This window comes from Telopea speciosissima, chromosome 4 (genome assembly GCF_018873765.1).
Source record: "Telopea speciosissima isolate NSW1024214 ecotype Mountain lineage chromosome 4, Tspe_v1, whole genome shotgun sequence".
Classification (NCBI taxonomy): Eukaryota; Viridiplantae; Streptophyta; class Magnoliopsida; order Proteales; family Proteaceae; genus Telopea; species Telopea speciosissima.
Window position 1 is genome coordinate 47,001,448 of NC_057919.1, and position 13,405 is coordinate 47,014,852.

A 13,405-nucleotide genomic window follows, 5' to 3' on the forward strand; every position below is an offset into this window, starting at 1 on the left:
GGTTCCATCAACATGACCAAATAGACCAAGGCCATCGAGGAACGGTTCTACTTGGGTTTGCCAGTACAAAAAATTCTTCGTTGTCAACTTGATGGAAATGTAATGGTGGGCATTGGTAAATGAAGGTAGACTTGGCAACTCAGTGGAAGAAGTGAGAGCACTAGTGACCGAGGAAGAGAGAGCACCTTCGGTCATGGTGAAGAAGAATAGGAAAAAAAAATTTAGGCACTCGTTGGAGTAGTGGCTTTGATTACCATGTTGGAGTTTGTAAGATGTGATTCATTGCATTGATTCAATATCTCTCAAGATGAGAGTATAAATATAGGTACATCACAGAATATTCAATATAGATATACATGGAAAGCTATCACATAAAATATAGAAATACAGAGAATGATTGACTGAGTTGCCTTGCAAGAGAGAATTCCATATCACATGTAGAATCCGATTTGGCTTGCCATTCATAGTGGGATTCCATATCTCATGATTTTAGGCACATGCAATTCTTGAGGTAGAAAGACATATATACCCTTGATAAATCTAAAGCTATAGTGGAATCAAACTCTTAAGACTACAAAATGGAATGGAAATTTACCACTACTTAGACAATTCAAACTAAAACAGAAGATTACAAGATAAATCCAAATAAATAAATAAACTACTAATAATATCCTACTAGACCAAACTAAATTTGGACCCAGTTCATCTCCATTTGGACTCCCCGGCCAACGGGTTTGGGCCAATCCAAGGAAGTGCTCCTTCAGCAAATCCTTAGTACAGCTTTAATTCCTGCACCTTATATTCATATCCTCTAGAAAAATAAACCCTAGAACTCAATCTTAGCTTCTTTGGAACCCAGGCAATGAAGGAAAAGGACATCTAGTTCTCAAGCTTCTGTCCTACATATCATATTCGTCCAGATGAGACCGTAAGAAGACACCTTCCAATGGATACTCTCTAGTAGATTTTTCATGTCAATAATTAGATCCATATGTTGTGTTACAAATTCTACAGGAACATTGCTTGTTCCAATCTGGCAGTTAGAAGATAATGGGGGAACAAATGAAGAAATCATAGTGCACTCTTGAAGATTTGGTGATGCTCCGCAACCCACAATAACCACTGGTAATTACTAATTAGTAGAAAGCAAGAGAGAGAACCAGTACCTTCCCATCTGCATATTTTGTCCTATAAACACGTCCTACGGTTCCTTCGCCCAGAAGGCGACCTGTAGCGAAGTTACCAGTTGTAGCCTGCAAATCTACCAAGGTAAAAACTGTAGTACGAATAGATGTGCTTCTTCTTCCAAGTCTGTTTGCGAATTCGGTTTCATTAAATGATTTCAATCGATCAGAATTCAGAAGGTGGTGGTTTAAGATGAATTAAAGGAGATGTTTGCAAAGACTTCGTGTCAATTGAAGATGTTGAATCCAAGGACCTGGGTTCTGTAGCAAATCTATCGCTTGATTACTTGAAACACATAGAGTTCACATAGCTTAGTAATCACCAAAAAGTGGTTGAGGAGGGGAGGGGGGGGGGGATCAACATGCTGGAGCACCTAAAACACATCTGCTAAAGTTAGTTTTGGTAATAAAGGACAGAAACATATATATATATATATATATATATATATATATATAAACAATTGTCAGTTATAAAATAAATTCAAACAAAATATGCCTGACCCAACTTCCCCACCTCCACAAACCATATTATTCATAGATATTAGACCATTCAGACAACCATTAACAGAAATTCAAATTTCAGAAGAAACCAACTCTCCAGATCATAGTTGTCATGGCACCTAGGTGAACCAAGGCGGTCGAGGGGGGTCAAAGGCGACACCAACAAGGCGCCTAGGTGACCAAGGCACCAAAAAAAAAAAAGTGGCCAGGATGCCTAGGCGACACCTTAACAACTATGCTCCAGATTGTAGATATTGTAGCTCATCAATATTCCCCCTATAGCAACTCCACTCAAACCCGATTTATTGTTGCCACTTTCGGATGAACAACATTCAGGTCATCAAGGGGAAGTCTTGCAAGCACAGTACGTTATTGGACCAGTAAATTTATTGTTCTGCAAATACAATGTACTGAGGCGAGAGAGGGATCCAAAACTCTGAGGGAGCTTTCCAGACAGGCTGTTGAAGGAGAGATCCAGCAGAGTTAGTTTAGAGAGTTTCCCAAACATATCACTCAATTGGCCATTAAGCTTATTGTGACCAAGATTTAGTTCTTTAAAGATCAGCCATTTGAGAAATAGAATAAGGCACACTACCAGTAAAGCCATTTCCAGCGAAGTTTATTTGAACCAAATATGTAGCAGTCCACAAAGAACAAGATGTTCTCCATCACAATATTGTTCAGACACTATTATCCTTCCAGTAATATATTTTCATTTTTTTGTTTCATCAAAAAAGAAAAAAAATTTCCTTTTCGGTTTTAGAAAACTTTTTGACATATATTGGAATTTCCTTTTTGTTTTTTATATTGTATTTTGGGAATTAGATAGATCATCTTTCCTTCCTCCGACAAAGTGATTGTCTGTAAGGAGGAGCTGAGCTGGGAAGGCCCACTCTCTGGTCTAATTGACGAGTCCGGATCAGCTACCTACATGGACAGACAATTTTACATTCCACCGACCTTTCTATCAAGGGTGTTAAAAGGTGCGGTTTGGGTTATTCGGTTCGGTTGCGGTGCGGTTTACATTTTGATAAGGTGAAATCAAAACCGAACCGGATAGAAATCAGTCAAAATCAGAATCGTTTTGCATACGGTCCGATTTTATCGGTTTCTATTCGATTTTCGTTATCCGATTCACAACCAGTTTACATGTGGTTTGTGTAGTGTCGTTTTGGGAAACAGTAATGAAGACAACCTTGGTTTTCAATGCCTTTATATTCCCATGTTTCCCCATTCTCTCCCGGTCCCCCTCACTCATCATATTTCCCATGCCTATATGATAAAAATAAAAAACTTACCATCTTCACCCGTCCTTTTCCTTTCCTATTCTTTGTTTTTCCATTTTTTTTTTTTTTTTTTTTGGTTGGAGATGAATTTATTCAGCAAGCCGGGAAACACTCCTACTACCTGAGGCGACACACTCAGAAAAACAGGGATCGGAATTGGGCCAAACCATCCTTCCCGAAACGGATAGGGCCCTCCTGGCAAGGCTATCTGCTATTGAATTAACAGACCTAGGAACAAAAGAAAAGATACAATCATCCAAATAAGAAGAAATATGCCTAATATCCTCCAAAATAGGCAGTATTCTAAGATCAGGCGATTTTGAAGGATCAAGAAGGTAGGAGATAATAGTCTGATTATCACTCTCAACGACAATGGAAAGAGTCCCCTCAGAAACATCCTCCAACAGCCCCTCCCAGATCTCCAAAGCCTCCCCAACAAGGATATCCTCAAAGACCACCGGGCTAGAAACCGCAACGCAACTCCTGCTGAGATGATCACGAATGACAAAACCCACTCCACTTCTCTTCAAGTCCTGATCGAAAGACGCATCGCAGTTAAGCTTGTAAGCCCCCTGAGGCGGAGGAGACCAGGCAGGGATCTGATCCACCCTAACACGGCTTTGTTGTGACTCAGATTTGGACAGGCAATTAAGAACTTAGAGCAAGCTTTGTGGGCTGCTTGGACCACCTCCTTACCCGACCAAGACCTTCCATTAAAGAGCAAATCATTCCTAGAAGGCCAGAGGTACCAAAGTACAAACAAAACAAGGTCGTAACCTCCTTGTAAACCGTCTTCCCATGCACTGAGAGGCTACTCCAGTTTTGAATGACTTGATAAAGCTTAAGGTTGTGACCATTTGGAAGCAAGGATTGCAAGCTACAACCAAACCAGACCGCCCGCGCAAACGAACAATGAAGAAAAGTATGATCAATGGATTCCTCCTGAAACCCACACCTGTGGCATTGGATGTCAATAGGAATTTGGCGTTGATATAAAGCTGCAGCCGATGCCAAGTCCCCTGCGCAAGCTCTCCAGATCAGGGTTCTAATCTTAGGAAGTGTGTTGCTCGACCAGATCGCTTTCCAAACAGAAGAAGGAATCTGTTCCCAAGAATGGGACTTAGTCGTGGAAGGCTTAGCAGCCTCACTCGCTGCCCACTGATTGGAAAGAAGATGGTATGCACTCTTGACTGAGAAGCGACCGTTCTTCGCTGCCCCCCACACCAGACAATCACCTCTAGGGAACAGACTTAGCTGAATTCTTTTGATGGCCTCCCTATCACTTGGATGGAAATACTTTACAAGCATCTCCTCATTCCACTTTTTATTGCCCTGGTCAATTAGATCTGCAACAATCTGAGGAGGATCATTAACAGAGGGAGGAAATCGTAGGCAAAAATTTGGAAGGGTTGGAACCCAACTATCAGCCCAAATTCAGATGGACTCTCCATCCCCAACTCTCCAAAGCAGCCCATCCAAGAGAACTTTGCGGCCTTTGAGCAGACTTCTCCACGCCCACGACGGGCTGGACCCCAACTTTGCCGTCAAAAAATCACCATGAGGGTAATAAATTGCCTTCAAGAACCTCCCCCAAAGCGAGTCTGGCTCACTCCATAACCTCCAGGCCATCCTAGAGAGCAGGGCTTTATTATGAAGACCTGGATCGCGAAAACCCAATCCACCCATCTCCTTAGATCTGCACAATCGCCGCCAAGAAATCCAATGGATCTTTTGCTTATCTGTCCCATCACCCCAAAAGAATTTAGCAGCCCCTTTACTAATCTGAGAGTGATGTGAAGTCAGAAGTTTGAAGTGGGAGTTCGCATAGTTACCCATGGAAAACAGGAGATGAGCCACGAAAATCTCGACACTTTATTAGCTCCTCATAATATTTCTTCAAAATTAGGCAAAAGATTTTCTTCTTCACTCTCACATGATGAGCAAAATATTTCTTCTATTAAAAGTAGGATTTTGTTGATCCATTTTAACATCATCCATAATTTTCAATTCATACTTGAACTAATATAATATATAGTTAACCCATGGCATTTTACTTATTTTATGCTTCAAATTGATATGATAATTATATTTATTAAATTAATTATATGTTATTAATTAATCCAATTGATGCATAGGTTGGTATTAAAGTAAGAGGTATCGGTTTCTATTCGATTTTTCCAGTTTCTTATTCGGTTTAGAACCACTGTTTTGCAATGAAAGTCAAACCGAACCAGAAAAAGAACCTATAAATCAAAACCGGATCATTTTTCTGTGGTGTGGTTCGATTCGATTGTAAACGGTTAGTTCCGGTTCCGATATTCGGTTTCGGTTCCATTTTGACATCCTTACTTTCTATGTGACATGTGTCCAATAGTAAACAGAGTTAGACGGAGGAGTTAACGTTTCTGTAATGCTTTTTTTTTTATTTCTTCCCGTTAAGTAAAAAAATCGTGTTTAATATGCTATCACTCTACTTCACCAAACACTCTCTCTCTCTCTCTCTCTCTCTCTCTCCTTATTTAGTGTCTCTACAAATCACAAATCACCTCCTCACACACACACTCTCTCTCCTTGTTCAGTGTCTCTACAAATCGTAAATCACCTCCTCCGTCTCTGCAAATCGGAGTTTAGAACCTAAGTAGAACTTGCAGTTGCAAATAGAAGAAGTAAGTTGCTGCTGCTAATCTCCCTCTATCCAATTTTGATTTCGAAAACAAATAGCAAAGAAGCAAGTCGAAGAGAGAGAACATCGACCATTGAAAAACGATTGGGCTTCTGGTTTCGGACTCTTCATCATGATTTTGAACCTGCCAATCCCCGGCAGGAACGAGAATTTGAAACGATGGAGCGTTTGGAGATGTTTTCACTGATACAAGACTAGGCATCTCGCCGACAATAAATAATTAAAGGAAGGAGCTGGGAAAAAAAAAACACTGATTACGGTTATTTTAGTGGCACACAACGAGAGACGCCAACAAAGGTTGAGCTTTGCAACTGCGAGAATGTAAGAAGGAACAAAATACAGAAGCTAGGGATTACTACTCACTACCATTCTCCATGCTTGCTTGCATCACACTTGTCGTCATTGGATCGTACATGACTTTGTAATTAAATCAAGGACGTTTTAAATTTTAGGTAATTAAGGGGGAGAATGAGAAAGGTTTAGAATCCATCATCATGGCTTCTTCTGTTCCCTTCTCCATTTTCTACCGTTCTTTCGCTGACCTGACAGTAAAACCATGCGATGGCGAAGTACCAAATAACCGACCTAGAGTTTAATTATTATTATACAATCAACCCTTCATTTCCACCCAAACAAGGCAAGCTGCGTCGGCACACTGGATCTGATCCCGAAATGGAGAAATAAGATCTACGGAAGGAGTCCAGATCAGCAGCGACTTGCTTCATTGCTATTTGCAACGACAAGTTCTACTTAGGTTCTGAACTCCGATTTGTAGAGACGGAAGAGGTGATTTAGGATTTGTAGAGACACTGGGGAAGGGAAGAGAGAGAGAGTTTGAGTTAGTGTAGTCATGTTTCAAGCAAAGCTTATTGGACATGTTTCTTCGGTTTAGCAGGAAGAAATTTAAAAAAAGAAAAATGTGGAAAAAAATAGCATAACAGAAATGTAACTTCTTCGTCTATATTTGCTGTTGGACACATGTCACATTGAGAGATCGGTGGGGGTGTAAAAATTATCTGCCAATGGGAACAAATGGAGAAGTGAGAGAGAAGAAGAATTGAAGAAAAGGCAGAAAGGTGTTCCTTTCTGCGCTTTACCAAAAAAAAAAAGGTTCCTTTCCTCGTAGATAGATGACTTTGAGAAAGAAAAGAAAGAAGGTGAAATATCAGAATTTAGAAACTGTTTAGAAAGAAAAGAAAAGATGGGGTTCTCAGCTTCTTTATTGGGAATTCTGAAGAATCTGTAATGACAAAGACAAACGCCCCTTTGACACCAGAGTCCCTCGCATGTCTGCTCACATCTCACCCCGTAGGGTCTGTAAGGCTATTGATGTAATATCCCTTCATATGTTCTAATATAATCCTACTTGTATTAAAGCTAAGGCTATGAGGGGCAATCTAGTAATTAATCCATCTGACCTAAACCCTAGTTTCCCTATAAATACTAGCTGGAGATAGCATCCTGGGTATTCCAAACTCAATACTCAGCGTGTAATGCTTTAAGCAACCTTGTGCTTAAACCCTAAACCCTAACATTCTTAAAGCATTAAATATTTTCTCTTGATCAATTTTTGGTGATCGGATTCACGGAATCACAGTCAAACAAATCTGCAAAATTCCTTTGTTTCTTTCGATTGTGTGCTCTGGTTTTCGAATCACCGCTTCGGCTTAAAGAAGACGGACATGGTAATCTGCAGAATTCTTTTGTTTTGCTTCTTTTGATCGTGCGCCTCTGGTTTTTTGAATCACTGCTTCGGCTTAAAGAAGACGAACGTGGCAATCTGCTGAATTTTAATCAAGGTTTTCCTTGATTATTTTAAACCAAAAGGAAAAGAGAGTGGATGGCTGTAGCTTTTGTTTTGCCAAAAGCCCTTTTGATTTGATAGTTTGATTTGAAAAAAAAAAGAAACAAGGGGTCTGCAGAATTTCATTTTCAAGAGGCTTTTGTAAAGCTCTTGATTGCTTTGGTTTAAATAAAAATAAATAAAAAAAACCAAAAATGGGCATCTTGTCATTGATTGATTCAATAAAGACAAAAAGCATTAATTGATTGTTTTTGTTTATTGATTGACTCAATAAAGACAAAAGTGTGAATACACCTTTTATCAGAATTTTTGGTTTTTGAGTTTTGGTGGTTTCTCATAACCGAACAGTGAGCAGAGCTAGCCGCTAACGCCAGCAGCCAATAACCTGAGCCAACAAGCGCTAGTGTGCAAATTGCGAGTGTCGACACCACTGCAACGCCATGATCCTTTCTTTGTCGCCTAAATCCAGGGTTCTCCATCTCATGTGTGATTGTTCTTTGAAGCATTTATTTTTATTTGAATTTTTCCTTGGACATATAAACAAATCACATAATAATGGAGAAACATGATGTTTCAATTGAGATGGTCAAATTGGAAAGCTTTAGTAGCTTTGAGTTCAGTTCTTGAAAAAGGAGGACTCAGTTTGGACTAAAGTACCTCAATATTTTCTACACTGTGATAAATGAATTTTTTGATTGCACGAACCTAAGCCCAATGGATAAGTAATGAGGACTTTGCAAAGACTACCTTTTGAGTCTCAGATAGCGAGACCTATAGTAGATATGATACTACAAAGAGATTGGGAAACCTAGAAGCCCAATTGAGGAACTATCAAGACCCAGTTGATAAGTTCATGGATTTTAAGTTTCAAGAAGACAAAGAAATACTTCCTCAAGTAATAGACTTTGAGAACTTGAGAACAAAGACCAAGAACATATTTATTGATGCTTCTTAGTGAGTGCAATTATTTTTAAGTTACCTCTACGCATTCCTTTAAACAGATGTATTGGAAGAAAATGCAAATAGAGTGGATGATATCAAATGATTCATAATTGAAGATAAACAGAGCGAATAACTTGAATGGTGAACAACAAGCGACATCCGCCAATTTAGTTTTACAACCCAAGAAAAACCTAGGAGTCCAAGCCACCAAAGAAAAACCCCACAGTTAGAGGCCAAAAAGACTAATCTTAAAAAGAATGGTAAGCGCAATCTGTGGAAAGTGGGGTCACTATGCATCCGAGTGTAGGGGTCCTAAGAAAGGGAACACGACACTATCACGACCCTATCCCGATGTAAGATATTTTGCCACATAGGGGTATGAGGACATCACATATCATCCCAACACCTACCAGGATCGCAGAATCTGGTGTCCGAGCCACGATACCCACCCTGTCATCACATATTGATAACAGATAGGAACGTACAAAAGTAAATAGACCGTTCCAGATACAGAGTTAGTGGAATCAAAATTAAATTAAATCATGTGAAATTATAGAGCATCGGTTCTCTAATGATAACACACATTACAATTCTAACATAAGTAACCAGTCATTACTCTCCCTATAAATAAACACATAGTTTATACATGATTGAGGAATGGAGACAGAACATAATAAAATAACAAGTAATTGACCCAAGGGCACCATCCTTGGGTGTACATCTACATCCAAGTCACAGCCACTGGCTCCACTTGATTCGCATCCAACGGTGCTCATCTAAGTAGTACCTCCTGCATAACAAATAAAAAGGAGTTGCGCAACGGGGTTAGTTACACTAGCTAGAGAGGGAGCAAAGGGGAATGCACATACACCATACAATCATTATCAATCAGAATGATGCATGCAAATGTTAGATTCAGTTTCCACCTAGCACACAATTCTATCGGTCAAGTGTATGCTACTGTCATAATTCGGGAGACACTGAGGGTCACTTATCCTATCGCCCCAGTGAAACCTCAATTATCACAAGGGGACCTGTGCCGGTAGAAGCCATCATGACCACCTAGTGGCAAACCTCGATAGCTATCAATACCCCTGTCCTGGCCTCTCCCACCTCCACAGACCACAGGTGCTCAGACTATCCAACACATAAACCCCTGTTGGCAAGGATCGTAGCATAAGGGAACAAGCATCCTAGCCGTAGATATACTATATGCAGGTCCTATCGTCCCGAGAGGTATTTCGGGTGCATCAACGTCCCATTCCATCTAGTACCCGGGTACCAGCACGGCACGACACATACAGTTCGGGATGACATACAGTAATTTTTATAATTTAAATAAATTGGGGTTCCGGTACTGGCACACCTAGCACCGTAGCCCGATACAATGGTGAGCATAATATCACATTCACAATAAATCACATTTGAATAATAATGCAATGCACACAATGCTTATATATATATAATAGCATGCTTAAGATTTTATATTAAATATATATTCAAGCCCAACAAATCACCCAGAACCCACTCACCTAACACGGGCATCGCCGTGTGTGGTTGACACGAATCTCACCTGGGCTCCCCGCTATCCATCGAGTTGGGTAGCCTAGGAATACAAAAATAATCATTAAAGCATGCATAGAAGGGTCCCATGCTAGGCCCATAAGGTTAAAATCAGGTTTCAACCAAGATAGCACGAGCGGACTCATGGGCGGTCTCACTAGAGGTGAATCCGCCTCTGACTCCATTCAGGCCAAAAGGTGAAAACAGAGCGAGCAGACCCATGAGCGAAACATCTCACTTGAATCCGTTCGTGCATCCGTTCGACACCTAAGACACACTAATAGGGAGCGGATGAACGGACGGATGTGCTTCTTGGGTCTGTCCCTGCATCCGTTCAATTCCTGAGATAGACCCGAGAGCAACAGGCTTCAGGCCGAGGCAAACAGAGTGAATCCGTGCCTTCGTCCACCCAGGCCAACACATAGGGTTCATACTGGGCGGACTGAAGGGTGATACCATGATAGATGGATCCGATCGTTCGTCCGTCGACAGTCTCTTCCGAGATTTCAAAGTATTTTTGCTCCAGCTTGAAGCTTGGAGTGCCCCAAGCTCTCAGGGACAAGGGAGAGGTGTCTAAGCCTTCCTAGGGTCACTAGATCCAAGGCTCACCATCAAAGATCCAAGATCCTACATGGTTTGGGTCTCACATTGGTCCAAGGGTTGGGTTTCAAGGTTCAAACCAGGGATTCATTAGCCATGATTGCAATTGCAGCACTTAGAGGCCTAGGTCAACATCATTAGAGCTCCCAGCTAGGGTTGAGCTTCACCTTGAGTCCCAAAATGGAACCCTAGGTTAGCCCTAGCTTAAGGAATTACCAAAATTAAATGGAAATGGGGGAGAGCTAGGTTTGGGGAGCTTACCTTGGTGAGCTTCCTTCTTTCAGTCACTCTCCATCTCTTCTCCTCCTCTTTCTCTTCTCCCTTGGGTCCAACCAGCTTGGGAGGAGATGTGGAGCAGCCAGCCATCTTTGCATGGCTTCCATCTTCTTCCCTTCCCCTCCTATTCCTCTCCTACTTCTACTTCTACTTCTCCTTCTTCTTTCCTTCTTCTCCTTCTTCCCTTGTCTCTTCTCCTCCACGGTTTATGGGGGAGGGGGAGAGATAAGTGAAAGAGAGGGGTTTTCCTACTTAAGGGGTTAGATGGACCTTAGGATGTGTTTGGTTTAGGGGCCTTAGAATGTAGCTGACCCATAGGTCTTTAAATGGGTTTTAGTTAGGTCTTAGGGCTTATTTGGCTTTAGCCATAACCATGAGGTCCATTAGGTCATGTTTGGGGAGCACCCTAAGTCCATAGGACTTAATTGTCCACTAAGGTCTGTTTGGTTTTAGGTTAGGGTATATAAAACCCATTAATCACTTAAGTTAAGCCTTGTGGGCCCACTTTCATGGCCCACTCAACCAATCAATGGTGAGGACAGGGGTCTATATGGTCCAAAGGTTCAATTAGGGTATCTAGGACATGGGCATGTGGGTCCCACAAAAAAATAATCCAAAAAGGCTGATGACAGCACGGGCAGATCCTCGAGTGGATTCAGTTCAGGTGAGTCCGTTGGTGACTCCGGTGCTACTGTCACGGCCCAAACTTCAAGGAAAGTTGTGGGGCTTTGGCCCACACTTCCAAGGCTTCGAGGGGATTCTTTAAATAATATTCCAGGTCTGAGGTTACAGGTGTTGGCCAGTGCCACCATGGCATTGCCCCTAAGGTAGAGGTCTAAACTACCCTAGGTACGGGGGTATATCTGGGGTGCGGGTGTAAAATCCCCCCAATCTTATTAAAAATTTCATCCTCGAAATTTGAGGTAACCCGGGTCTCAAGGTATAAGGGTTCATTGAGTATCAACGCTTTGGATTACCCATTCTTAGACTAGGCTAAGGGTCGGGTCAAAGTGAGGCAGTGTCTACATGACACAGCAAGTCAGGTCCTACAAATTCCTTATAGGGTCCCATTACCACAAGGGTGTGGTTCATAGTAACCCTAAGTTCTACTGGGTTAAGACTCGGTAGTTACCACATTCCAGAGATAACCACACTGTCTTCTACACTAAACTGAGTCATGAAAAATAGAAAATTCTCTAGATTCTCCAGATCAAGTGATACCACTCAGGCCTTCACTATTCTAATTGCTCTTGGGTTGCAGGGCTTAACCTGTCTAGTTCCCCGCACAGGGTTTTCATTCTAAATGCCTTCACTTCAGGTTATCTCATTACCTAATCCAACTTTAGAATGATCAGGAATATTGATGGGACCTCCATATGTGTCACTCCTAGCACAGAGGAAACGCATTGGCGACCCATTACTCCCTTCATATCTGTCATTGGAAAAGGTCTTGTTACATCCTTCAGTTTTTTGCTTTCACAATCTTTAACCCTATCACCAAGTCGTCCCACAGGGGAAAAGTCCATACTAGTCCTCTCTCGAGAACCACACAATCCATTCATGCTCTGAGTTTGACTCACTTCCTTTAAACAGGTTCCATTACTAACCTACCTGGTCATTAGTAAATTTACCCCCTACTAACCTATGGTCTGGTCGACCAGGGTCGGGGCTCAACTAGCTATCAGGATAAGGTCAATCTAAAGTCACACTTGTGGCTCAGGAAAACTAATCTACCACACACAAGGGTGAAAAGACACATTTATTTATTTATTTTCACATTAATCATAGGTATAAGTTTAATAATTACATTCACATCCCTATGGACATATCTATAACCTGAGTCGATCCATAGGAATAGGCTAGCTCTAGGTATGGTATACTAGGTCTCTTTGGAAACCAAGTCACGGTGTAGGACTTTCTCTATGAGTCTATACAAGGTTTAGATGAACCAGGTCAAGTATAAATAGAGTCATCACTAGCTTGAGGTGTCATGACTGATTCCCTAGTACACGTGATCTTTATGGCTTGTTCAACTAAACCTGCCCAAACCAGCCTAGTAGTTTCCTACCTGCGGCCTGGCTAAGAGTTGAATCCTATGTACCCCTATAAGGGTTTCTACACCACCTAAGTTTAGGTTCACTCACTAACAGGGTCTAAGGATTTTCATCCATAATGGTAACTCTCCTTCTTTTGCATAGGAGGGGAGTCACAACACACACTGATGCCTGCCATCTCATATTGGCTGGCCCAGTCGGGTATAAGTCCTAATCCCTTTAATTTTAGGGCCTTAACTAGACTTTGGTGGTCCTCGTAAATGGATCACACAACCAGGGTGTCCAACCTAGGGTATAGGCATAAATTCATCATACATGGGTGGGGTCAAAAGGTCTCCAAAATTTGGGCTCAAAATCCTAAAATAACTCGGGCAGACTCACGAGCGGTGTTAATACTCTGGGTCCGTTCGTGGCTCCTCCACAAAAACAAGGAGAGCGGACTAACGGGTGGATGCAAAATGTGAATCCGTTTGTTCGTCTGTCCTCAGAAGGTCAAAAGGCAGAGAGGAAAA

At 41.5% G+C, this 13,405-nt stretch overlaps 1 protein-coding gene across 1 annotated transcript; it reads right to left on the bottom strand.

The window, feature by feature from the left end:
• Positions 1 to 886: 886 nt before the first annotated feature.
• On the bottom strand, positions 887 to 5,856 carry LOC122659356. The gene is made up of 4 exons (XM_043854472.1): positions 5,779 to 5,856; positions 3,139 to 3,600; positions 1,167 to 1,253; positions 887 to 1,033 (listed from the first exon to the last, which is right to left on the bottom strand). The coding sequence occupies exons 1-4, from the start codon at positions 5,854 to 5,856 to the stop codon at positions 887 to 889; spliced, it is 774 nt and encodes a 257-aa protein (XP_043710407.1).
• Between the last annotated feature and the right edge of the window lie 7,549 nt (positions 5,857 to 13,405).

What these genes read in the sequence shown, in the direction of transcription:
- LOC122659356 (XM_043854472.1), bottom strand. Translation starts at nt 5,856, where the DNA reads ATGCCTAGTCTTGTATCAGTGAAAACATCTCCAAACGCTCCATCGTTT. An exon ending in TATCCGTTTCGGGAAGGATG is followed by an intron (nt 1,254 to 3,138) that starts GTTTGGCCCAAT and finishes GTAGATTTGCAG; the next exon opens with GCTACAACTGGTAACTTCGC. An exon ending in CAAAATATGCAGATGGGAAG is followed by an intron (nt 1,034 to 1,166) that starts GTACTGGTTCTC and finishes TCTAACTGCCAG; the next exon opens with ATTGGAACAAGCAATGTTCC.